The following is a 25,699-nucleotide window of genomic DNA, read 5'->3' as shown; positions in this document are numbered from 1 at the left end:
GGCTGCATGTAAAAAACTTATGCAAAGGATGCGGTGTTTTCACTGCATCCGTTGCATAGGTTTCACAGCCTGATTGAGCCGAACGGCTCAAACCGGATGTGTGAAAGCAGCCTAAATTGCCTTCTTGCACTTTGTCTTGGTGAGTGAGGTTAACAGTTCATTGAAGGACGCTTCGTTGTTGCGACTGGAACCAGGCATTTGCCTATTCATAGCAGATGAAGTCGCATGCTATACCGAGGACGCGGCGCCACTCTGGTATCAGAAAAAATGCTATAACAGCATATACAGCTCGCGAGTTCCATCTTGCCATGTGCAGGTTTGGGAGTTTCTTCCAACTGATTCGAGGCCAACGTGATGTTGTTTTGTAATGATGATATGCCTGACATAGTTCATATAAGAACTTGAAATCATCTCGCCATCCAGGATTCTCGCCTGTGTTGACATCATCTGTTGCAACTTGGTGGTAATCAATCTGAAGTGAGGCATAGTTTTCTGTTAATTTGTCAATGAAGAAATAATTGAGTTCTGGTTTCTTCGTTGACTTTGGAATAAGGAAATTCATGACGTGCTTCAGTAGGAGGTCGAGTACATGGTGTTGACAGCCAATGTATTGTGGCTTCTGAGAGCCCTTTCTCAAGACCTCATCCTGTATCAGCGTTACAATCCTGTTCAAACGACCAGTTTTACTGCAGTGTCGCAGATTAACATGCGAATATTTTCCCAAGCGTCGTAATCATCAATTAGCTGATGTAGTTCCTTGTGAATAGCCGTGGCAGAACCATTCTCACATTTCAGAATACCGAGTTTGATTTCGGTTGTGGTATTTTTCAGCAGAACTACTTGATACTCTTCCCCTTGGATTCTTTTACCATCGAAGTGGAGACAATAGGGATCTTTGCTTTGAAGTATTTCAAAAATTTTGGTTTTCATTTTCTGTCCTTCTGAGATTATTCGTCTCCAGACACCCGACTGACTTGGAAGCGGTTGATCATGACCTTGTTCAGCAATGTTTGCAAGCACTTTATTTGCTTTATGTGTAGAAATGTTGTTTTTCAGTACCAGTAAACTCGCTGTTGTAGTGCTTGCTCTTTTGTATTTCTGTGTGTGTTCAGAAGATGACGCGGAAGAAGAGGTTGGCTTTGGAGTCTCGGGTAAAGATTCAGAGACAGTATCATGTGTGGGTTGCGATTGCGAAGAGCTGGCTTGAGCTTGAAATATTGATAGTCAGATTCGTTTTCTTAGATGAATTGATTCCAAAGGAGTTTACTGTGTGTAATTTATACTCATAACAACAGCTGTTCTGAAAGGTATCAGTGGTTTATATGAGAACATTAGGGATCAAATAGCATCATAAAAACCAAGGAACACACCAGTCAGGTGTAAAGTTGTGGAGAAGAGTAAAGAAGGGTTATGTTATAAAAAGCCCAAGCCCTAAACCTCACACAGAGCAGTGCTTAATACCAGAAGTCCCAGAAATTTCGAGCTCCCCCCTGAAGTCCCGAAAGAGGGTCAAATGACATACAATAAACTGAATAGAACTAACTAGAAACTAAATTGCTAAACTCAATGGAAAACAACAACCTCCTGTGGTGTGACAGTAATGGCCTTAATTATAAAACAAAAGACGGTGATTATAGGATGTTAGCTAAAATCCTTCAGGTCATTCGACCCATCTCTGGGTTCCAAAGGTAGAAATGTTAAATGACCCCTCTCTGGGACTTCTAGTGTTAATCCATCACCCGCTTTTTTTATAATCTCCTAACCTGTGGAAGCATGGCGCATAGTCGGTCCACCATGTAGGAGGCATGTTGAGCCCATGAAACATTGTTTTACCGGGCTCTATCACTTGGTAGAGTGGATCTGAGGTGCTCAGGATTCTTAATGAATTATTGAAATTTGGGGATATCATTGTCATTGGATTTGAATATCTAATTATATGTCTGTTTTTTATATCACTGACGATATCTATATCATTGCCTAATTATGATACCCCTTTTGATATTGTTTGTCTGTGGGTAAATTTTAGCAAAAATTAATATCAGTTATTTTAATAATTCTGGGGTATGTTTGAATAGAAAAGAGTGACAAGAAGAAAGCCATTTTTAAAAGCAATCCATAAAAAGTTCTATTAGTAGTTTACAAACAGCCATGTAGGGGTCAGAGTTAGCATATGTAAGAAGATGCTCTGGTCAGATGAGACCACAATAGAACTTCTCGAGCTAGATGCAAAATGCTATGTGTTATAGAAAACTAACACTGCACATCACCCTGAAAACATCATTCTCACCTTCACATATGGCGGTGACAGCATCCTGCTGTGGGGAGGATTTTCTTCAGCAGAGACAGGGAAGCTGGTCAGAGTTGATGGGAAGATGGATGAAGCTAAATACAAGGGAATCGTGGAGGAAAACCTGTTAGAGGCTGTAAAAGACTTGACTGTGGCGTAGATCGACCTTCCAGCGGGACAATGACCCTAAACATACCGACAGAGCTACAATGAAATGGTTTAGATTAAAGTATATTCATGTGTGTAAGTGGCCCAGTCCAGACCTAAATCCCATTGAGAATCTATGGCAAGAAAAATGCTGTTCACAGACGCTTGAGAAAACCAAAGTATTGAGAATGCTTCCACACTACCAAAAACATTCTCCTGTAATCATGGCTGCCTATTTTGTTGCAGAACAGCAACATAACCAATTGGAGAAAAAGGAATTGACATCACCCTGAATATATATATATATATTGGTTATATTGGTTACAAACTTCTGTTATTCTGGCATACTTAGACTATGACTAAGGGTGCTGTGTACACCAGCAACACGTAAGTCTGTAAGCAATGGTGTGTGTGTGTGTATGTGTGTGTGTTTATGTATATATTAAATTTTTCATATATACCTTTTTAAAGGCTTTCTAACAAAGAAGAAGCAAAGATTTAGTATGTTCAGTAGTTGTGCCGTCAATTCCTTTTTCTTAAATTGTAGTGAAAAAATAAAAAAGGCGCTCCCAATGTTTTACCCCAAATATATGACTGTAAGTAAGGGATTGTATGCGCTCACCTGCCGGGGTTGTAACACAGCACAACTCCATACTTGTAATAATGAAAGGCGCTGCTCCAGCCACTGCCGGTGGAAGAAATGTATTCAAACTAAACAGGAAAAAAAAGTGGGATTCTCGTGCACTTCCACAGAGTGAAGACAAGGGTGTCTGTTCGCTGGATCTTTACTCATACAATGCAGTTCGAAGTCGGGCTGACTCAATCAGGTATAGGATGTTATACAGAGTCTCCTCCCTTTCTATAGGGGAGGAAAGTAACTCGTAATAAGCTTAAAATAAAAAAATAAAATCAACAGTTTATACAAATCACATATATATATAAATGTTACAAATCGGCGCAGCTGTAGCCGCAAGCAGTCTGCTGCGGTTCCTGTTACGCCCATGCGTCTGCTTCAGATTTTGGCCGTGCCTTGGGTCGTCCAGCTGGCTGCTTATTCTTCCACACCTAAGTGTAGAGAGGCGGCTAGTGCGCATGCATGTGCCGATTTACCCCAACCAGAGCCTATGTTCAGTGTTTCGCCTAGTGAGCATGTTAGTTCCATTCCTGAGGCTAAGTCCTCAGTTCAGGCTACTGAGCATGCTCACACACTTGGCCTCAGATACTGCATGAAGTCCGGTGAGGACTTCACTGGGCATGTCCGTGATGTGGCAAGGCCTGATAGGCTGGATAGCGTTAGGTGCCCTGATGATGTGGCCACTCCGGACTGGCTCGCGGAAGCCTTCCCGGATGACTTGGCACCACATCATTGGTCATCTGACTATGACTGGTAGGTTGTTTGGGGCGGTGCTGCAGTTGTGTCATCAGTGACGTGGTCGGTCTGGATAGACCACTTGTGACGTCACTGATGATGTAGCACTCTGCCATTGGCTCCTGTCCGCGCCTTCTTGTGTGACATGATGTTTGGGGCAGACCTTAGGTGTTAAAAGGTCCTGGAGAGCGCACCCTAGTGCGCAGTCGTCACACGTTTGCTCAGAGAGCAGTGTCAGGTCATTGCAGTCCTAGAGCCATTGTACTGAAAGCGGTAGGTAAAGTTAGGCATCCGGTGCCCATCGCGCCAAGATTCGCGGTGAGGCACGGTAGGGCTAGTCTTCCCGCTTCCCCTCCTACCATGCCAATCTTCCTGGAGCAGTCCAGTGGTGTGAATTAGGCTGCCCCTACTGTCGTGTAAGAGTACGGACAGCTACACCAGGACTCCCTGTGGTGTTAACAGAAGAGTTCCTGGTTTAGGTGTGTGGGCCCTGTGGCGTTAACAGGTATCACAATATTCCTGGTCCAAGTGACGTTTAATTTGGGTCAGGCTTATATTATTTCGGAGCCACCTAGCACTGTATTATCCGCCTGACCTTCGGGTTACCAGCAGCAGTTTACCATCACTGCATGGTGGACGCCGACTGGCGATTGGGATATTTACTACCTTCATCCTAATCTTCCTGTCCCCCGTAACAATAAATTTGCAGCATAAGACCATTTATTATATAGAAATGTGAATTCTAGTAGTTCCACAGTTACAAGTTCATGTATGTAAATATTTATTTTTATATACACATATATTTAAATATTTTTTTATCTTCCTTTTTTTCCCCACAAAAAAGGGGGAAGCAGAAGAGGCGAAAGGGCGAGGGGGTGGAGGAAAAAAAATGGAAATGTGGTTTTTGGGGTTTTTTTGTGGGGTTTTTTTTAAAGACATTATACATACTCAACATATTTCACTTTTATATTTGTTTATGCAATTTTATATACAATGACAAGCAATAGGGTAACAATGTTTTGAGCTTTTGACTTTAAAGCTCACCATCCATTATATCTTTGAGTATGAGTCAGCCAAGTGTTCAATACGAATCAACACCTTGCATACAAAAATGCTATGATATGAAACCCATGACACCCCCCCCCTCACCCCCAAAAAAACATTGGATGCTTGTCACGCATATGGCGCTCATTAAACTTTGATACTCAAAGTGGCCACCGTCAGCTGCAATGCACATCTGGACAGCATACTGTATCTTGCTGCACGTTGTGCAATATGGTAGGTGACACGTTTGCACAAGCATCTGTGATAAGTCGTCGTAGGTCCTGCAATGTTGGTGGAGGGGTCGCATACACCTGCTGTTTGATGTGACCTCACAGAAAGAAGTCTAATGGGGTCAGGTCAGGTGAGTGTGGAGGCCACTCCACGCAGCCTCCATACCCAATGACTTGTAGGAAAGTCTCCATGTGGTATCGCTTCACGTCCGCAGCCTTGTGAGTTTTACATGTTCTAATCATAGCTTTTCTGTATGCAAGGTGTCGATCCGTATTGAATGGATGATGCCCTACAACTTTGTAATTCACTTTTTTCTCGCTCGTTCCATTTTCGTGATAAAAATGCTAACTCCATTGTTTTCCACCAGCTGGCGCTATAGGTGGTTTCATTGCGTAGCGCATGGCTACAATACTATACCTAGACACCACTTCTATTTTTATAGCTGCCACCGTTCTCATGTTAATGGCGGCGGACAGGATTTGGGTGGACACTAGTGTAATGACAAAAAAAAAAAAATTTATGAAACCATGTGCAATCGAGGAACTTTTATGGGTAATTTAAGAATAAGTATTGCTTTTTTTTTTTGGTTTTTTAAGAAAAAAGTTCCCCCTTTCATTCAAATGAAATAAGGCAAAAATTATTTTTTTCCCCCAAAAAAAGGGCATGCAATTTTGTATTATTGAAACGATAATGGTAATAACTAAGCAACTTTTATTATTCGTTTTTTTAACAAATACGGTATAAAACAGTTAATTATAAGTACAATATGTACAAAAGAAGTGTTTAAAAATTATTTTTTCCTATAAATGTTAGATTCAAAAATTTCAATTTTTTTCGATTTCGCATGTAGTTCCTCCATCAGTTTTACAGCACGTTCAGCATTTTGGTTAGATCTGGGAATGTCAATTAATGACTCCTCGACCAACCAGTGCGCCTTCAAACACTTAGGCTGCTTTCACACATCCGGCTGTAGCAGTGCGGCACAATCCGATGCTCTGCTGAAAAAACGAAACTGGGTTTTTTTGCCTCCGGTTTCGTTTTTTCCAGCATTGACTTGCATTGGCGCCGCATGGGCTTGCGTTCCGTCCGTTTTTTGCCGCATGCGGCAGATTTAGCCGATGCGGCGGCCGGATGGAACGTTCCCTGACACGTTTTTTGCGCCGGCAAAAAAAAACGCATCACGCCGCATCCAGCCGATGCGGCGCATTTTTCAATGCATCCCTATGGACGCCGGATGCGGCAAAAAACGTATCCGGCCACCGCATGCGGTTTTGTCCACTGCGCATGCTCAGTAGCATGCCGCAAGCGGCAAAAACCGGATGGGCTGCATGTAAAAAACTTATGCAAAGGATGCGGTGTTTTCACTGCATCCGTTGCATAGGTTTCACAGCCTGATTGAGCCGAACGGCTCAAACCGGATGTGTGAAAGCAGCCTAAATTGCCTTCTTGCACTTTGTCTTGGTGAGTGAGGTTAACAGTTCATTGAAGGACGCTTCGTTGTTGCGACTGGAACCAGGCATTTGCCTATTCATAGCAGATGAAGTCGCATGCTATACCGAGGACGCGGCGCCACTCTGGTATCAGAAAAAATGCTATAACAGCATATACAGCTCGCGAGTTCCATCTTGCCATGTGCAGGTTTGGGAGTTTCTTCCAACTGATTCGAGGCCAACGTGATGTTGTTTTGTAATGATGATATGCCTGACATAGTTCATATAAGAACTTGAAATCATCTCGCCATCCAGGATTCTCGCCTGTGTTGACATCATCTGTTGCAACTTGGTGGTAATCAATCTGAAGTGAGGCATAGTTTTCTGTTAATTTGTCAATGAAGAAATAATTGAGTTCTGGTTTCTTCGTTGACTTTGGAATAAGGAAATTCATGACGTGCTTCAGTAGGAGGTCGAGTACATGGTGTTGACAGCCAATGTATTGTGGCTTCTGAGAGCCCTTTCTCAAGACCTCATCCTGTATCAGCGTTACAATCCTGTTCAAACGACCAGTTTTACTGCAGTGTCGCAGATTAACATGCGAATATTTTCCCAAGCGTCGTAATCATCAATTAGCTGATGTAGTTCCTTGTGAATAGCCGTGGCAGAACCATTCTCACATTTCAGAATACCGAGTTTGATTTCGGTTGTGGTATTTTTCAGCAGAACTACTTGATACTCTTCCCCTTGGATTCTTTTACCATCGAAGTGGAGACAATAGGGATCTTTGCTTTGAAGTATTTCAAAAATTTTGGTTTTCATTTTCTGTCCTTCTGAGATTATTCGTCTCCAGACACCCGACTGACTTGGAAGCGGTTGATCATGACCTTGTTCAGCAATGTTTGCAAGCACTTTATTTGCTTTATGTGTAGAAATGTTGTTTTTCAGTACCAGTAAACTCGCTGTTGTAGTGCTTGCTCTTTTGTATTTCTGTGTGTGTTCAGAAGATGACGCGGAAGAAGAGGTTGGCTTTGGAGTCTCGGGTAAAGATTCAGAGACAGTATCATGTGTGGGTTGCGATTGCGAAGAGCTGGCTTGAGCTTGAAATATTGATAGTCAGATTCGTTTTCTTAGATGAATTGATTCCAAAGGAGCTTGTTTGAGCGTCGAATATCCAACCTTGCCTCCACTCTCAACTTGCCTCAGGTAGAGCTCTTTATCCTTGGAGTTTTTTCATTCTCCATTAACGCTGGTGACATCAAATAACTGAGAAAGTGTTGCAGTGAATTTATCAGAAGGTTTCTTTTTGTTTTTTGTCATTTAGATCAATCAGACGATTGAGTTTCTTTCTGATGAGTGCACTGGATAAAAGTGGTAAGTCTAGAGTTTCCCTTCAGAGCAATTCTATATCCATTATCATATTTTTTTTCGATCCAGTCGTCGTTTCTCGCTGTTGAACAGAAAACTGAAGTTTCCAAGAATTTGGCAGTTCGTTCGGCATCCGCGTGAGATTGGAAAGCTTTTCAACATATGGAATACTTGGATTAAAAAAAATCGTTTTTTTGAAAATTTTGAAATGAAAAAGAGGGGGAACTTTTTTGAATATTTTACAAATTTGATGATACTAATGTCATTTGAATGCAATTGTTTCTCGAATATAAGGGTTTCATTTTCGTTTTGCAAAATTTTTAAAATAGTCATCACACTAGTGGACACACTGTATATCTCTAGAACTCATTGAACCACAATTCATTTTGTATGGTAGCTGGGATACAGAACCTCTTACCCTTACATGTACTGATGTCCCCTGATGAGTCTATGCCAATGAAATGCGTTGGACGGAACTAGGGAGATTTTAGGGGTTCAGTAATAGTTAGCTGTGGTCTGCCTTTGTAAGAGCAGACGTTTGTGGGGTGACAGGCTTCAATGAGTTCTAGAGATCTATAGGGTCAGTGACGTCATGGACACCAGAGTACCCATATGAAGGAGGCTCCGATCTTCCCCACACCTTACTAATCCAGTGAGAATGTTCCAATTCTTTCTTACTTGTATTGCCAATGTGAACTTTTGGGATTGCATGGTTTGTTAACAGCTGTCAACAGAATTTGAAGTACTTCTTTTGTGTTTTTCTATTTATTTATTTATACTCACAGGACAACTGTCTATTTTTGGGGTCATAGAAAACACTAGTGATGTTATTTTGTTTTGCGTGTTTGCTTTTTGTTATTGCATCAGTGTCGTCTCTGGGCAGGCCAATACTACCTGTTAGCCTATGGCCAATTTTGGATCAATTTGATCTTTTGTGATTTAACCCAGAGGGGCTTTTGGTTACATACCGAGTTCTATAGGGTTTTAATAACTTTTTTTTAATAAAGGTTATATTTTAGCCTTTTACTTTTGATATTTTCAACAAAAGGTTGAACAGCAGTAAATGTTAGGAAATTATATATTTTCTGGGGTGTTTGGTCGTTGTACATAAACTAGTGGGTGCATACTGGGGTAAAATTACATTGTTATAGAAGGCTTTGAAATGTTAATTTTGTCAATTTAAAAGGGAATTAGGAATATAATCTGGCTAGTCGCGAATGGTAACTGAGTGGTGGAAATCCATATAGATAAAATCTTTTACATGCTGGGGAATAACAAGAATATTCTCCAATTGACAAGGTTTATATTCATTGTTATTCGAGGATCCTTCTTAAATTATTTTGATAAATTGTGTCCAAGTATTTTTTTTTTTTTTTGTTTTTCCATTTGATTGACATTTTATTTAAATATATATAAAACAAAATTTTTTAAACCTTATTCTGAGCAACCAAGAAATAATACGACTATTGATGAGACTAGTGACTGGGACTTGGAGTAAATGTCATCAGACTTAATATTGCGTACATTGCACTCTCATGGTGGGTGGTACAGCAGCTCACATTTTTTACTAGTCACTTAATAATTGAATCCTTTAAGAACGGCTTGGATTCATTAGGCAGTGTACACTATAAAATGGGAGGTTTAACCGTTCTGAACATATAGAAATCACGGTCGGCCTTCCAAGATAACACTCATTAATTTAGCAAATGTAGAGAGTCTTTCTTTCGATTTCTTGATGGACATGATGGCAATGTGTTGTGGATCCCGTGTGCACATAGACTGAACTGTGATCTTAATTAGAAGTTTGACAAGCCCACTCCGATAAAATGATGAGATTATGTGTAATTGGTGTCACAATCAATTACCATTTAGCTAATCATGGGCCCACTAACAGGTCTGGCCTTGGTTGTGGCCTCAGGATGTTGACGAGTGTCTGCCCTCTTCATGCTGTTACTGCGACAGAAGAGCAGAATTTCAGTCCGCATCCTAATGACCTCTTTGAAGTCTATTAAATTAATGACCCAACCAGCCAGCTTTCAGATAATTGTACTACTCCCATTTTCTTGCTTAGAAGATATTAATAAATATTTTATGGTTACTCCAAGCTTACTCTAGGCCATATAACACTATGAAATGTGTGAATATCACATCTACTTAATGAGGATATCTGGTGTGGTCTACAGGCAGTAGAGGGCAGTCCACTTCAGAAACATTGGTGTCCCCAGGAGGCTCCTTAGTAGCTGGAGAATCTTGTGGTTGTCCCCTGAAACAGGTCACCCTTACACCCCATATTAGTGTCACCTGGGACTCTAATAAGTCACTGGAAATTTTTTCAGTAGATCCCAGAATCTAAGCTGGCCTGTCACCTGCCATACCTGCCCACATATTATAGCAGATCACTTTGTGACCAAGCAGCATGAAGCTTAATACCATCGTTCAAACCTATAAAATCCGATTTTATTAGTTAAAATGAACTGGTTGCTTGTTACAGAGTGGCAACACAGCCAAGATACTCTGTCTATTCATTCACATGCAGTGTTACGATAAAATTGACAGATTTTCCATACCCGTTATGATTTTCCTCTGCATTAGGACAATGATAGTTATTTAGGCCTTTTAAGTTGGTTTTCAATACTGCACAGTTTCTCTGTTGTCACAGGTACCCAAGGGCCATGTGTGGTTAGAAGGTGACAATCTAGACAACTCTACAGACTCTAGAAACTATGGACCAGTCCCTTATGCCCTCATCCGGGGAAGAGTTTGTCTGAGGGTAAGTTCAGTTTTGTAACTTTTACTATAGAGGTTGTTCAGGTTTCCCCTGATGCGCTCTGTTTGCTTTATTCCATAAGTCATATGGTGGCCCAAAGATTCTACCCCCATCAAGTTCAAAAGTAATGGGAATCCAGAGAGCTTGTTCTAGGAATAGCATATATTTGCTTGGAGTGTTTCCCCAAAAATGATCTATTGACTTTATACATTTTCATTATACCCTCCACAACATTAAAATTGCATCACCAAGAAGAAAATGTCATTGAGTTATTGAAATCACAGGATCTATAGATGTGTTAATGATATGCAAAGGATAAAAAAATGAAAAATCTCTCAAAACCTCTCGCTTGATTCGGTATTGAGTATGAGCACCATGCGCAGAAATCCCTGTACTTACACACCTTGGCTGTTATCGGTGGGGTTATGAATGGTTGTCTAAAGAATGTTGTTCCACACTGACTGCACTTGGGCAAATCATCACAATCTGCTGCTGGCAGCTCCGCAGACACTAGACACCTTGGTAGCACATTTTAGTCCACATGGGTTCCTCATAGAGGTACGATCAACATGCGGCCTGGTGTTGTCATTTTGCAAAATGGCTCCTGGGACACTTTGGCATAATGGCTGTACTACTGGTTCCATGAGCAAATAAATGTAATGCCAAACTGTTAGTGTACCTTGAATGAAAACAAGAGGAGTCTGAATACTATACATTATACCACCACACACCATAATCCTTCACTAATGAAGGTCTCTTCATGGTGTCTCATATGTGCTCTCTAGACCATTCTTCAACTATCATTTCAGCCAAGGCAAAAGTGTGACTCATCACTGAAGAATATGGACCCACATAGCTATCTTGCTCTGCACCACAGTAGTCTTTGAGAACGGTGGCAAGAGGTTAATGGAACACCTGTAGTTAGACATCTGACTCCTAGACCAATGTTGAGCAAAGACTTTGATAGTTTCTATAGACACTGATGTATTACGCCTCATTCACTACTCAATTTTTCATGTATGAGTGCTATTTTTTATGGATGCCAATAGTACCTATGACAGTCTATGAGGCTGTTCAAATGTCAGATTTTTTTCCTCGGCCCAAGTAGCCTATTTAATATTGTAGGGACATTAGTCCAAGTGTCGGATCAAAATCGGCAATTGAAGTCATATCAATTATGGAAAAAGTTCAACAGCATTGGCATACCATCTGTGTGTTGTCTGTTTTTCAGTGAGTGATAGGTGATTTTTTTTCCCCCCTCATCAGTGGGGAAAAAAACTGAGGAAACTCTGACTGATGAAAATCACTGATTAAATTTGGTCCATTTTTCTTGCCTTAGGCTTGGTATGTGCTGTCCCGTTTTACTTGCAGTACAAATTAGATTAGTCTGTGCAGAGGTTCACCTCTTTCTTTCTTTCATTCTAGTTCATTTTTGTTCTCCCAACCACTCTGACACACATTTTGTGATCTGCTGGAATGATAATCTAAAGTTTGCCCTTTCAAGGAAATAGTCCCTCAGTTTGTGACAAGTTATTAGTGATGGGTGGACTCGCAGATATTCAGGACCAGTGTGTCTAGCCAGATTTAAAAAAAAACAAAAAAAAAACAAACACCTGTTCCTTGGCATCTGGCCACACGCTGGTCTCCATATAAGTCTGTGGGGATCAGAATCCAGCAATTAAAAATGGTAGTAGAAGGGATAGGGTGATAAGAGCAAGCGGGCTGTACTTACCAAGATACTGGCGCGGCTGTAATTGCTCCCGCGGCCGCACATTCACTTACAGGGCCACTCATTACCTTCATTGCATATGCACTGCTTTCCCCGCCCATCAGTGTCTGTGATTTGGTTGCAGTCAGATGTGCCCACACGCTGAATGACAGCGTTTGACACTTGCAATCACAGACGCTGTGTGCGTCTATTGTACAGTAAAAATAAATTAAAAAATTGACGTAGGGTCCCTCATATTATAATATCCAGCACAGAAAGCATACGGCTGCAGGCCCCAGTCGTGTGCCTATCTTGGCTGTGTATCAAACTAAGAGAAACCGCATACGGCTTTTTTAAAATCATTTAAATTTAAAATGCCAGCTTGCGGTTATTGGGAGACCCCCAGCCTAACAATAGCAGCCTACAGCTGCCCAGAATGTCACATCCATTAGATGCGACAATCCCAACAATTTACACAGCTCTTCCTGATTGCCCTGGTGCAGTGGCAATTGGGGTAATAAGGGGTTAATGGCAGCTCACAGCTGCCACTATGCCCTACATTAGTAAGGGGGGTGTCTGAGACCCCCCTCAATTAATAATCTGTAAGTTAATGTAAATAAACACCAAAAAATCCTTTATTTGAAATAAAATGCAAAAAGCCCACCCTCTTTCACCACTCTAATAAGCCCTAAAACATCCTGGTCCGATGTATTCCACACAAAGTCCCACAATGATTCTAGCTCTGCTGAATTTGAGTCACAGAGCGCACCATAGAACATGACTGGCCACTCTGAGCTTTAAAACAAAACAATCACCGATCTCGGGGAGACCAGCCAGAGAAAACACTGCCAGCAGCCAACAAGGGCGCTCAAGACAGTGAAATCCTAGGTGCATTGTCCCCTGGGAAATATGCAAATCAAAAAAGTCAGTGGAGCCTCTTAATATGGTGGTTATGGTGGTTTCCTAAAAAGAGCCACTCCTTGGCTAGGTCCTTCCCGGAGGGATATTTGGCTAGTTTCTGTGTTGAGACTCCTAACAGAGGCTCCACGGACTTTTTTGATTTGCACTCTGAGCTTCAGGCAGAGACTGAACTGCAGCGATCAGTAGTGATGTCACTCAGGTTATTTGCGGTCACAGCTGGAGGTTCCCACAGTACTCTACCTAGGTCCGCAGGTATCTTGACCTCCGTAAACTCAGTGACCTAACCTGAGGTGAGGTCATTAACTTCACTGAGGTCAGGTTACCAGCAATCACAGGTGGAGGACTGTGGGAACCTCCAGCTGTGACCACAAATAACTTAAGAGACGTCACTGCTGATAGCATGTCTCACAGGTGGTCCTGTTCTATGGCGCTCGCTGTGACTCAGATGTAGCAGAGCTGGAATAGTCATGGGACCTTGTGTGGTTTACATCGGACTTGCGTCTTTTGGGGGTTAATAAAGTGGTGAAAGAAGGTTTTTTTTATATATTTTAATTCAAATAAAGTATTTTTCGGTGTTAGTGTTTTCTTTTCACTTACATATTAGTAATGGGAGGTGTATGAGACCCCCATTACTAATCTAGGGCTTAGTGGCAGCTATGAGCTGTAAATAACCCCTTATTACCCAGATTGCCACCGCACGAGGGCAATCAGGAAGAGCCATGTAAAGTGCTGGGACTATCACATCTATTGGATGTGGCAATCATGGGCAACTGCACGCTGCTATTTTTAGGCTTGGGACCCCAATAAGCACGGGTCTCCCCAGCCTGAGAATACTAGCTCCCAGCTGTCGGACTTGGGGGTGTGGAGACTGCAAGCAGGTTTTTTAAAATGTAAAGTTATAAAAGCCACATGCGGTTCCTCTTATTTTGATACAGAGACAAGATAAGAGCACAGCTGTGGGCTGCAGCCTGTACCCGAATGCTTTACCTGTGCTGGGGATAATAATATAGGGGGACCCTACGCCAATTGATTTATTTTTATTGTACAATAGATGCGCACGCACACAGCTTCTGTGATTGACAGTGTGTCTGACTCTTCTAATCAGCATGGGGGTGCATCTGAATGCAACCAATCACAGATGTGGGTGGGTGGTGAAAGCAGTGCATATGCAATGAAGGATAATGCGCAGTGCCGAAAGTGAACGAGCGGCTGCGGGAGCAGTTACAGCTGCGCCAGCACACTTGCTTTATTAATTTTTCTTTTTTTTTTGTATTTCCCAAGTGCTGGATCCTGATCAATACCCAGAATTCCGGGCCCGGCCCTCGGGTGCCTTTGAAACCGCTCAGGTCCAGACTGTTGCAGGCCAGGTCCGCACATAACTAGTTGTGATAACTAACTGGCATGTCAACGATCAGCAGACATCGCTCATCATTCCATTAGACTTTATCTGATGTTTTGAAATTTTCTGTGTACAAAAAAAATAAATTCTTTCAATCTGGCTTTTCTGACACAAATTGGAGCTATGTGCTTGAAAATGTGATCATTTGCAGGTCTTAGCAACTTTATAATCTTTGGAACAGCTAGCATGTCCATTTTTTATTTTTTTTTACTGGCAGCACGGATGACCAGGCCCAATACATGTTTATGGGTCAGTTTAAACCATGTACAGCACATGGATGAAATCCATGTGACATTTGTGTATTGTCCATGTGACACAACTGCATCTCAACAAATTAGTATATCATCAAAAAGTTAATTTCAATAATTCAGTACAAAACGTGAAATACTTTATATAGAGTCATTACAGAGTGATCTATTTCACGTGATTATGTCTGTTAATGTTGATGATTATGGCTTACAGCCAATGTAAACCCAAAAGTCATTATCTAAAAATATTAGAATAATTACCACAAAACTCCTGCAAAGGCTTCCTAAGCATTAAAAATAATCCCTTAGTCTGGTTCAGTAGGCTACACCATCATGGGGAAGACTGCTGACTTGACAGATACCCAGAAGGTAGTCATTAACACACTCCACAAGGACGGTAAGCCACAAAAGGTCATTGCTAGAGAAGCTGGCTGTTCACAAAGTGCTGTATACAAGCATATTAATGGAAAGTTGAGTGGAAGGAAAAATTGTGGTAGATTAAGGTGCACAAGGAGCTGGGATAACCACAGCCTTGATAAGATTAAGAAAAGGCCTTTCAAAAATTTGGAGGACATTCACAAGAAGTGGACTGCTGCTGGAGTCAGTGCTTCAAGAGCCACCACACACAGACGTATCCAAGACATGGGCTACAATTGTCACATTCCTTGAAGCCACTCATGACCGATAGAAAATGTCAGAAGCGTCTTACCTGGGCCAAGGAGAACAAGAACTGGACTGTTGCTCAGTGGTCCAAGGTGTTGTTTTACGATAAAAATACATTTTGCAATTCATTCAGAAATCAAGGTCCCAGAGTCTGGAGGAAGAGTGGAGAGACCACAATCGAAGCTGCTTGAGGTCTAGTGTGAAGCTTCCACAATCAGTGATGGTTTGAGGAGCCGTGTCATCTGCTGGTGTAGATCCACTGTGTTTTATCAAGACCAAAGTAGAGCAGCCATGTACCAGGAAATTTTAGAGCACTTCATGCTTCCCTCTGCCAACAAGCCTTTTGGAGATGGAAATTTAATTTTCCAGCAGGACTTGGCCACTGTCCACACTCATGAAAGTACCAATACCTGGTTTAATAAACGCAGTATCACTGCGCTTGATTGGCCAGCACACTCGCCTGACCTAAACCCCATAGAGAATTTATGGGCTATTGTCAAGAGAAAGATGAGACACCAGACCCAACAATGCAGATGAGCTGAAGGCTGCTATCAAAGCAATCTGGGCTTCCATAACACCTCAGCAGTGCCACAGGCTGATCGCCTCCATGCCACGCCGCATTGATGCAGTTATTCCTGCAAAAAGAGCCTCAACCAAGTATTGAGGCATTTACTGTACAGACTTTTCAGTAGGCGCCAACATTTCTGAGATTAAAATCATTTTTTCCAGTCGGTCTTATATAGTATTCTAATTTTCTGAGATAATGACTTTTATGGCTTACAGCCGATGAAAACTCAAATCATAAGTGTGACGCCCTGGGCAAGCCAGGGGTCACAGGTCACAACATCACATGCACCCCACATTCCCGGCAGGTACATCTAAGCTAACCTAAAATCCTTGTTGCCTTCCTCCAGGGGCTGATGTCCACACCAGGGGGTGGGCCAGGCGGTTGGCTCCGCCCACCGAGGAGTTCACAGCCCTGGAGGCGGGAGAACCAGGAGTGAAGTTAGGGGAGTGAAGTAGGAGGAAGTGGTAGAGGAGCAAAGGAGAGGAGCTTGAGTGAAGAAGTAAAAAGGAACAGTTAAGAAAGTCTGAAGTTGGTCCGGGTGTGTGCCCCGCACTGAGACAGCAATGTCAGCAGACGGCGGTGATAGTCTGCAGGGGGACTGCTTGGAGGTTGCTGGAAGGACCGCGGACGGGTGGTGACCCGGCGGTACCGGAGCAGTATACGAAGAACAGTCAGCACCAGGGCAGGGGCCTTTCGGATCCCGGCAAGGCTAGGAGTCGCCATAATTTGCCAAATCCGTCAGTGAAGGGGACCTCTGTCTCCTAACAACCAAGTCCCGATTGAAGGCAACAGTCCGACCGTTAAGGGGAGACACCACCACCGCCAAGGCACCAGTTTCCCAGGGCCAGCGCCTGCGGGCAAGAGAGGGGCTCCTCCGGCCCATATCCAAGCTGGGGAGCGGGTAACCGGTGGGAACCCATCGCTACCAAGAGACTTTACATAGGTGCAGGGAAGTGACCGTCACCGCTAACTGCAGGGAACAGCAGCACCGTAACCGTCCGAGGGACCCGTCCAACCAGCCGTTTGTTTACCGAGAACTGTGTCGTGTTTACTGGCTGAGTGAGTACCTCCGTGCCGTGCGGCACAGCGCTGCCCCTGCGCCCCTGCACCTCCACAGGCCCCATACCCGCCTGTCCACCATACCAACCCCATCACTGGGCCCCGGGATCACCAAAACCCCTACCCACGGAGGGGCAAATCAACAACTGGCTGCTCCATACCATCACTCCCGGGCTCCCCAGGCAGAGCAGCGGTGGTGTCCACTTAATCACCACAACCGTGGGTGGCGTCACGGACAATAAACTATCCCAAAACCCAATCCCCTTTCCCTCACGGGCGAGGAGCGCCGCTCGAGTCCCCGGGATCCAGCCCATCGCTCGAGCCACCGAGCAGCAGCAGCAGCAGCCGGACCCGAGCAGTGGGAGAGCGCGGCGTCCCCTCCTCCGCCCGCGACATAAGCATTAACTGAAATAAACACTTGAAATAGATCACTCTGTAATGACTCTATATAATATGCGTTTCACTTTTTGTATTGAATTACTGAAATAAATTAAGTTTTTGATGACAATCTAATTTTATTGAGATGCACTTGTACCTGAATTAAATGCATTCAAGAAATGTACTAAATTTTGTGTGTTTTAAAGATGATAGATAGAGGCATGTCCGGAAGTGTTGGAACACCTTTGAAATTGTTCCAGAAAATGTAGTCTTTCTCAGAAAATTATTGCAATTACACATGTTCTGTTATACATGTGTTTATTTCCTTTTATGTATATTGGAGCAACATAAAAAAATTGAGCAAAAAAAAAAAAAGGAAAATAGGACAACCCACAAAATGGACTGGACAAAATTACTATTCCCCTCAGGGAAATATTTGGTTGCACACCCTTTTGAACAAATAAGTGCAATCAATCGCTTCCTATAGCCATCTGTAAGCTTTTTACACCTCTCAACTGAAATTTTGGGCCACTCTTCTTTTGGAAACTGCTCCAGGTCTCTTATATTTGAAGGCACCTTCTCCCAACAGCAGTATTAAGATCTGTCCACAGGTATTCAATGGGATTTAGATCTGGACTAACTGCTGGCCACTTCAGAACTCTCCAGCACTTTGTTTTCATCCATTGCTGGGTGCTTCTTGAAGTACGTTTGGGGTCATTGTCCTACTGGAAGACCCATGACCTAGGACACAAACCCAGGTTTCTGACGCAGAGCACTATATTGTGAACCAAACTCCTTTGGTAATGTTCAGCTTTCATTATGCTTGCACAGTCAAGGCAGCCAGTGCCAGAGGCAGCAAAACATCTTTGAATCTCCACTATCTTTGACTGTTGGTACTGTGTTCTTTTCTTTGTAGGCTTCATTCTGTTTTTAGTAAACAGTAGAATTATGTGCTTTACCAAAAAGCTCTACCTTGGTCTCATCTTTCCACAAGACACTTTTCCAGAAGGATTTTGGAAAACTGCAGTCTAGCTTTTTTGTCTTTCAGCAGTGAAGTCCTCCTGGGTCTTCCTGCACCCCCACCACCCATAGAATTTCATTCAAATGATTGATAGTTCACCCTAACACTGATGAACTCTGAGCCTGAAGGACAGCTTGAATTTTATGGTAACTTGATCGGGGTTCATTATCCACCATCCGAACAATCCTGCTTTGCAACTTTTTCATCAATTTTTATCTGCCGTCCGCATCCATGGATGTACCGTATTTTTCGGACCATAAGACGCACTTTTCCCCCCCCCCAAATGTTGGGGGAAAGTTGGGGGTGCGTCTTATGGTCTGACTATAGGGCTGCGGCCGGGAATGAGGGTGCTGCGGGTCATCGGGGGCACGAGCAGGCTGTAGCAGCAGCGCCTGCTCGTGACCACGTGGGCCCGCTCATTACATATGCACGCCTATCCTCCCGCCCATTTCTCAGTGCAGAAGCCGGCGCTGACAGGTGGGCGGGAGGACGAGCGGGGACGCGCGCATAGCAAAGAGCTGGCCGCATGATCACCCCTGGCAATTACAGCCTGGAGTGACCATGTGCGGCTGTATTCACTGCCCCCCGCACGTCATCATCAGCGCGGGGTGCAGTGAATCAGTACAGTACACTCACCCGTCCCCGTGTGTGGAGCCGTCCCCCTGCTGCACGCGATGTCTTCCTGTCTGTGCCGGTCAGCTGATCTGTGGAGGCTGCGAGCACAGCGATGATGTCATCATTGTGCGCGCCGCTAATGTCCACAAGAATCAGCTGATCGGCACAGACAGGAAGACATCGCGATGCAGCAGGGGAACGGCTCAACACACGCAGGTCAGCGGCGCAGAGAGGAAGATGATCGGTGCTGGAGGGAGTGAGGAAAAGGTGAGTATAAATGTTTTTTTTTTTTCTCTGTGCTATAGGATACAGGCCATATACCAGGATGGTATATGAGCAGGATGGGGGCATATAGCAGAATGGGAGTATAGGAGCAGGATGGATGGGGGGTATATGAACAGGATGGGAGTATATGAACAGGATGGGAGTATATGAGCACGATGGGGGCATATAGCAGGATGGGAGTATATGAGCAGGATGGGGGTATATGAGCACGATGGGGGCATATAGCAGGATGAGAGTATATGAGCAGGATGGGGGTATATGAACAGGATGGGGTATATGAACAGGATGGGAGTATATGAGCAGGATGGGGGCATATAGCAGGATGGGAGTATATGAACAGGATGGGGGTATATGAACAGGATGGGGGTATATGAACAGGATGGGGGTATATGAGCAGGATGGATGGGGGGTATACCAATAGGATGGGGGTATATCAATAGGATCGGGATATATCAATAGGATCGGGATATATGAACAGGATGGGGTATATGAACAGGATGGGGGAATATGAGCAGGATGAGGGTATATGAGCAGGATGGGGGTTTATAGCAGGATCATATACAAGGCAGGAGGATCATTACCAGGATGGGGTACCTTAGTAGAGAATTTGGGGACATTACCCCCATAACAGTGTCAGCAGCAGATCCTCGCCCCATATCAGTGTGTCATGACCACATTTTTTTGCTTAAAGTTTTATTTTCCCATTTTCCTCCTCTAAAACCAGGGTGCGTCTTATAGTCCGGTGCGTCTTATAGGCCGAAAAATACGGTAAGCTACAGTGTCATGGATTGTAAACTTGATGATTATGTTGGGCACAGTAGACAAAGGCACATCAAGATCCCTAGAGATTGATTTGTAACCTTAAGATTGTTGATATTTTTAAACAATTTTGGGTTTCAAGTCCTCAGACAGTTCGCTTATCATCTGTTTTCCATGCTTAGTGTGACACAGACACAATGTAAAGATTGAGTGAAGTTCTCCCCTTTTTTTACAACTGTTACTTGCCACATGTGAGAGTGAAGGCGAATCACATACTTGAAACGAAGTTGTTTACCCACAATTTTGGAGAGGTGCCAACAATTTTGTCTGGCCTATTTTGGGGGTTTTGTGTGAAATTATGTCCATTTTCCCTTTTTTTTTTTTTTTAACTTGTGCTGTTTCAATACACACAAAGGAAATAAACTTGTATAACTAAACATGTCATTTCAATAATTTTCTGGGAGAAATCTTTCATTTTCTGGAACAATTTCAAGGATGCAAACACTTTCAGCCATGACTGTAGAAAGAAACTCCCCAAATATGAATGTAATTCGCACCAAATGATGTTAATAGCATAAAGTTTTAAAAACAAACTGCTTAATTTGAAGCATGACACACCAAACGGAGACAAAAATAAACTCAGCATTAAAAATGCAGCATCAGAAACTCAATGAAAAAAACGCAATTAAACAAAAGATGCAGAAATTCTGTAACATCAAAAACTCAACGAATAATGATTATAGCAATGTAGTCTAAACACCATGTGGAATGTGTGCCACGATAATTGTTCTGAATGCCACTATATGAGTAGGCGCTTAATAAAAAAATAAAAAGCCACTCCGTATGCGTTATTGGCCTATACTAAATATCCTAAACAGTATATGATTGGTGGAGACCTCGAATTTCAAAAACCAATCAGCAGACTGACGGTTCTGGCCTAGCTGTAGACCCAAGCAGCACCACAGTTATACAGATGTAATATTATAAAGCGTGAGATCTTTGCTCATGTTACCTCTTTTCTTTTGCAGTTGTGGCCTTTGAACTCCTTTGGACCTCTACAGGATAATCCTAATGGACGTATAATGAAGGATTGACCACGGTTTCTGGGGATTTGTTTGCTAATTACCCTGTAGAGCAGATTAATTTATTGATATAGGATGATTTTTTTTAATAAACAGTTTCTGTACTTTTAAGTTGTTTGTGTTCTTTTATCTGTCACAGATATAGCAAACTTCAATGTGACTTCTTTTTTTGCATCATGGTATGCTGTGTATACAGTACTGCATTTTACAAGTTTTTATATTGATTTTTTGTTTCTTTAAGATCCATTTTTGGGGTCTTGCATCTTTCAGTTTGTTTCTGGAAAATAAAATGCAATAAACAAAGGCTGGATTCCGGTACCAATAATCTTCTATTCCTCCTAAAAGTTTAGTTACTTCTAATTTTTTTGTTGTAAGCCTGGTTTCACACATCCATATTTTGTGGTTCAAGTATAGATCCAGATGCATGAACTGTCCCCCAGTCTCCTGACACTAACTAGAACGCCTCACTTACATTTCTGGAGATTTGAGTAAGGATACGCCGAGACAGTTCATACTTAAAGAGAATCCGTTACCAGGTTCTCAACCGGGTTCAAGCGATGTGTCAGTTACTGAACTGCTCCCTATCATTGTGATAAAATCACTGATTTATTTGCTGCATACCTAGCAGTTCCCTGTTTGCTGTCCTCTTTATAACCGCAGCCACGTTTCAGATTGGCAGATTTCTGTCCATGATCAGTGTACACAGAAAGCTATCAATCAATCAGCAATGGTAGGGTTATACAATGCTCATGAATATGGAGGACTACCTGGCATCAGGTTTACTAGTTCTCTATTGATAATCTCTTCCTGATTAAAACTGATTTAAAATAAATAAACTATAGCTAGCCCAATAGAAGACATTTTGCTGGAATTGCGGTCTATGCCCCTACATTATGCTGCTCTCAGATTAGGTGGCAAAAATCTGGTGATGGATTCCGTTTAAGGACTGTGAAAATGGATATGTGAAACTGACCAAATGGAGATCCGCCGTCCATTAAGTGACTTCTTCATACCACTGCCCACTCACAGTTGCAGTAATAAGCATGGATGAAAATAGAGCTGCAGCCAGAGCCTCTGATAAAAGGTAGGTGGGGTGAGTGACTGAGGAAGCTCCAATTCTCTGGATCCACAAAGTCCAATATGAAAACCACCTAAATCATTTCTATTAGGAAGTTGAATAATTTGAATAAACCTTTTGTGCTGGATCTGTCTGCAGGAATATTCCAACTGTAAAAGAGCTGCAGTTTGTTACAATAGATCAGCATAGACAACAATGATCAGACTAGAATCATAAGAGCGAAACTTATCTGGCTCTAAGGAGCACCCACAATACTGGCTAATTACAGGGCTAGGGGAGAATAGATTTTCAGCCTATAGGTGAGAAAAGTTTCCATTCCTTGACAGCAATAACATCTTGTTTACGTTCTGAAAAAATATGAATTTCTGAGAACTTGCAGAATCCAACATGCTACTTAGTTCAGATTATTTACACAGGGGTGCCAACATCCACTCCTCCCCTTTTGTTTGTGAACACCCCTTTCACATGCATGAATGCCGACTATCTTCATGGGATCGTATTATTTTTTTTTTTCCTTGGACATGTCCAATATTTAGTTAAGACCCCGTCACACACAGAGATAAATCTTTGGCAGATCTGTGGTTGCAGTGAAATCATGGACATATTGTTCCATTTGTACACAGCCACAAACCTGGCACTGATTGTCCACAATTTCACTGCAACCACAGATCTGCCACAGATTTATCTCTGTGTGTGACAGGGCCTTTATTTGTTGGTATAACTTGCAATGAAATCAAACTAAAAAGATAAAATGGAATTTATTAAAAAAACAAAACAAAACTGATGTTCTATGTACATTGGACTGCAGTTTATAGATATTCAGAAGATTCCAGATGTTCATCCTCAGCTTCTTTCACGTTTGTGATCCTTGTAAGACTTCTACAATTAGCGAACAGGAGTCACAATTTATAAAAGATGTTTGTTGTAAGTCGCTCTCAACGGCAATATATTGTCCCCCACATCGACAGGGAAAGGAGAAATGTTCTTCTTCTGTTAACAAAAAAACATGAATTTTCCACTGGTGATGGACAATCACAGGACATATTACCATAACCCTCAAACTGGCCAGGTTTGCTTGTAGCAGACCTGGTAAATGCCCAGGAAACCTCGCATTTTAGAGATCAACAACATACAACCCTGATACATTCTGACACCGGACGATTCATTTTATTAAAAATGAAAATATGCTAATTTTATGGACGTATCCTTGTCCAAATCAGAGCTCCAAATGTTAGATGATAAAGTTCTGGCCATGTTCAGCTACCAATAGAGGGGGTATGCTATTTACAGTTGAAACCAGACGTTTCCCTCTACCCTCTGAAAAGACAGATCTGCATGTTTTTCTCACTATCTGACATGGAATCAGAATAAACCTTTCCCGTTTTAGGGCAATTAGGAACCAAAATTATTTATATTTGCCAAATGCCAGAATAATGAGAGGGAGAGAATGTTTTAAGGCATTTTTATTACTTTCTGCAAAGTCAAAAGTTTACATACACGAAGAGTCCTATGCCTTTAAACAATATGGGACAGCCCATATGATGATGTCATATCTTTGGAAGCCTCTGATGTGTTTCCAATTAACTTAAATGTTGCCAAGAAACCTATCTGTGGATGTATTCTAATGCACACCTGAAACACACTGCTTCTTTGTGCAGCATCATGGGAAAGTCAAAAGAAATCAGCCAAGATCTCAGGAAGAGAATTCTGGACTTGCACAAGTCTGGTTCATCCTTGGGTGCAATTTCCAGATACCTCCAAGGTGCCTCGTTCATCTGTACAAACAATTATACGCACGTACAAACAAAATGGGAATGTCCAGCCATCATACTGCTTATGAAGGAGACGGGCTCTGTGTACCAGAGATGAACATGCTTTGGTCAGACATGTACATATCAACACAAGAACAAAAGCAAAAGACCTTGTGAAGATGCTGGTGGAAGCTGGTAAGATTGTGTCACTATCCATAGTGAAACAAATACTGAATCAACATGGGCTGAAAAGCCACTCTGCCAGGGAGAAGCCATTACTCCAAAAGAAACAAGTGTCAGATTTATGTTTGCAAATGCACACAGGAACAAAGATCTTCATTTTTGAAGACGTCCTGTGGTCTGATGAAACTAAAATTGAACTGTTTGGCCATAATGACCACCGTTATGGTTGGAGGAAAAAGGGAGAAGCTTTGACGCCTAAGAACATCATCCCAACTGTGAAACACGGGGATGGCAGCATCATGTTGTGGGGTTGTTTTGCTGCACGAGAGGCTGGTGCACTTCACAAAATAGATGACATTATAAGGAAAGAAGATTATGTGGCAATAATGAACTAATATCTCAAGACATCAGCCAGGAACTTAAAGCTTGGGCGGAAATGGGTCTTCCAAATTAACAGTTGCACTCGAGTAAAGGGGAGTGAAAAAATAATTGAAGGATGTAAATAGTGAATATTGAAATTAGAAAATGCATTACTGCTCAGAAAACATAAATTTTTTGTAGAAAAAATGAGTAACTTTGCAAATAAAATTTGCCAAATTTACTTAAGCCCAGTTACCACGCCATGGTATAACTCTCAAGAGGATTGACACAAAATAAGGCAGAAATTTAGATTAGGATCCAGTTGAGAGTTATACCTTGGCATGGTAACTTGGCTCAAGTAAATGTGGCCAATTTTATTTACAAAATAACAAAAAAAAAATGTAGCATTTGGAATATATAAATAATTTTCATAATCCTAATTGAACTAAAACAGGAAAAGGTTTATTCTGATTTCATGTCAGATAGTGAGAAAAACAAGCATGTGTGTCATTTTAGATAGTGTATGTAAACTTCTGGTTTCAACTGTACTATTTATATATCTAAAAATATATAAAGAATTGAATGCGAATTGAATGCGCACAGAATGCTGAAATTAGAGGACCTGTTGCTTCCCGCCCCCCCCTCCCCCTCCCAAAAGAAAAAAAGAAAAAAAAGTGTTACCTTGCCGAACATTAAGAAAATCTTGGCACTACGGTCTTTTTCACGTAAATGCACACAGATGTACTCAGATATAGTCTATGTACGGAGCTATGCTGTGATAATCAGTGGATCATTGGTGCTTGGTCATTATGCAAAAGTCACTAAAAGTTCCAAGTAGTAGAAGTGAAAATGACGGCACTCCACATCAGGAAAAATTATCATCTCATAGCACGCAAAAAAAAAAAAATCAGGTGGGGAGAGTACAGGTAAACAGCATGGTACAGACGTTTTGTGTCTACTACATGCCTCAAAGTGACT

General features: G+C 42.2%; 2 protein-coding genes across 5 annotated transcripts in view; one reads left to right on the top strand and one right to left on the bottom strand.

Annotated features, from left to right (window-relative positions):
• The window catches only part of IMMP1L (inner mitochondrial membrane peptidase subunit 1), a 132,344-nt gene extending 110,884 nt beyond the window's left edge, over positions 1–21,460 (top strand). For both annotated transcript variants that reach the window (XM_075325563.1, XM_075325564.1), the window contains exons 5-6: positions 10,536–10,646; positions 21,296–21,460. In XM_075325563.1, the coding sequence (XP_075181678.1) occupies positions 10,536–10,646; positions 21,296–21,361 (177 nt within the window). In that variant the 3' untranslated portion in view covers positions 21,362–21,460. The remainder of the gene's footprint in view (positions 1–10,535; positions 10,647–21,295) is intronic.
• A 1,710-nt stretch (positions 21,461–23,170) lies between these two features.
• Positions 23,171–25,699, bottom strand: part of DNAJC24 (DnaJ heat shock protein family (Hsp40) member C24) — a 120,969-nt gene continuing 118,440 nt past the window's right edge. For all 3 annotated transcript variants that reach the window (XM_075325553.1, XM_075325555.1, XM_075325554.1), the window contains exon 5: positions 23,171–23,417. In XM_075325553.1, the coding sequence (XP_075181668.1) occupies positions 23,281–23,417 (137 nt within the window). In that variant the 3' untranslated portion in view covers positions 23,171–23,280. The remainder of the gene's footprint in view (positions 23,418–25,699) is intronic.

This window comes from Anomaloglossus baeobatrachus, chromosome 10 (genome assembly GCF_048569485.1).
Source record: "Anomaloglossus baeobatrachus isolate aAnoBae1 chromosome 10, aAnoBae1.hap1, whole genome shotgun sequence".
Taxonomy (NCBI): Eukaryota; Metazoa; Chordata; class Amphibia; order Anura; family Aromobatidae; genus Anomaloglossus; species Anomaloglossus baeobatrachus.
The sequence above is the reverse complement of the archived record's forward strand: the minus strand, read 5'-3'. Positions and strand labels throughout refer to the sequence as shown.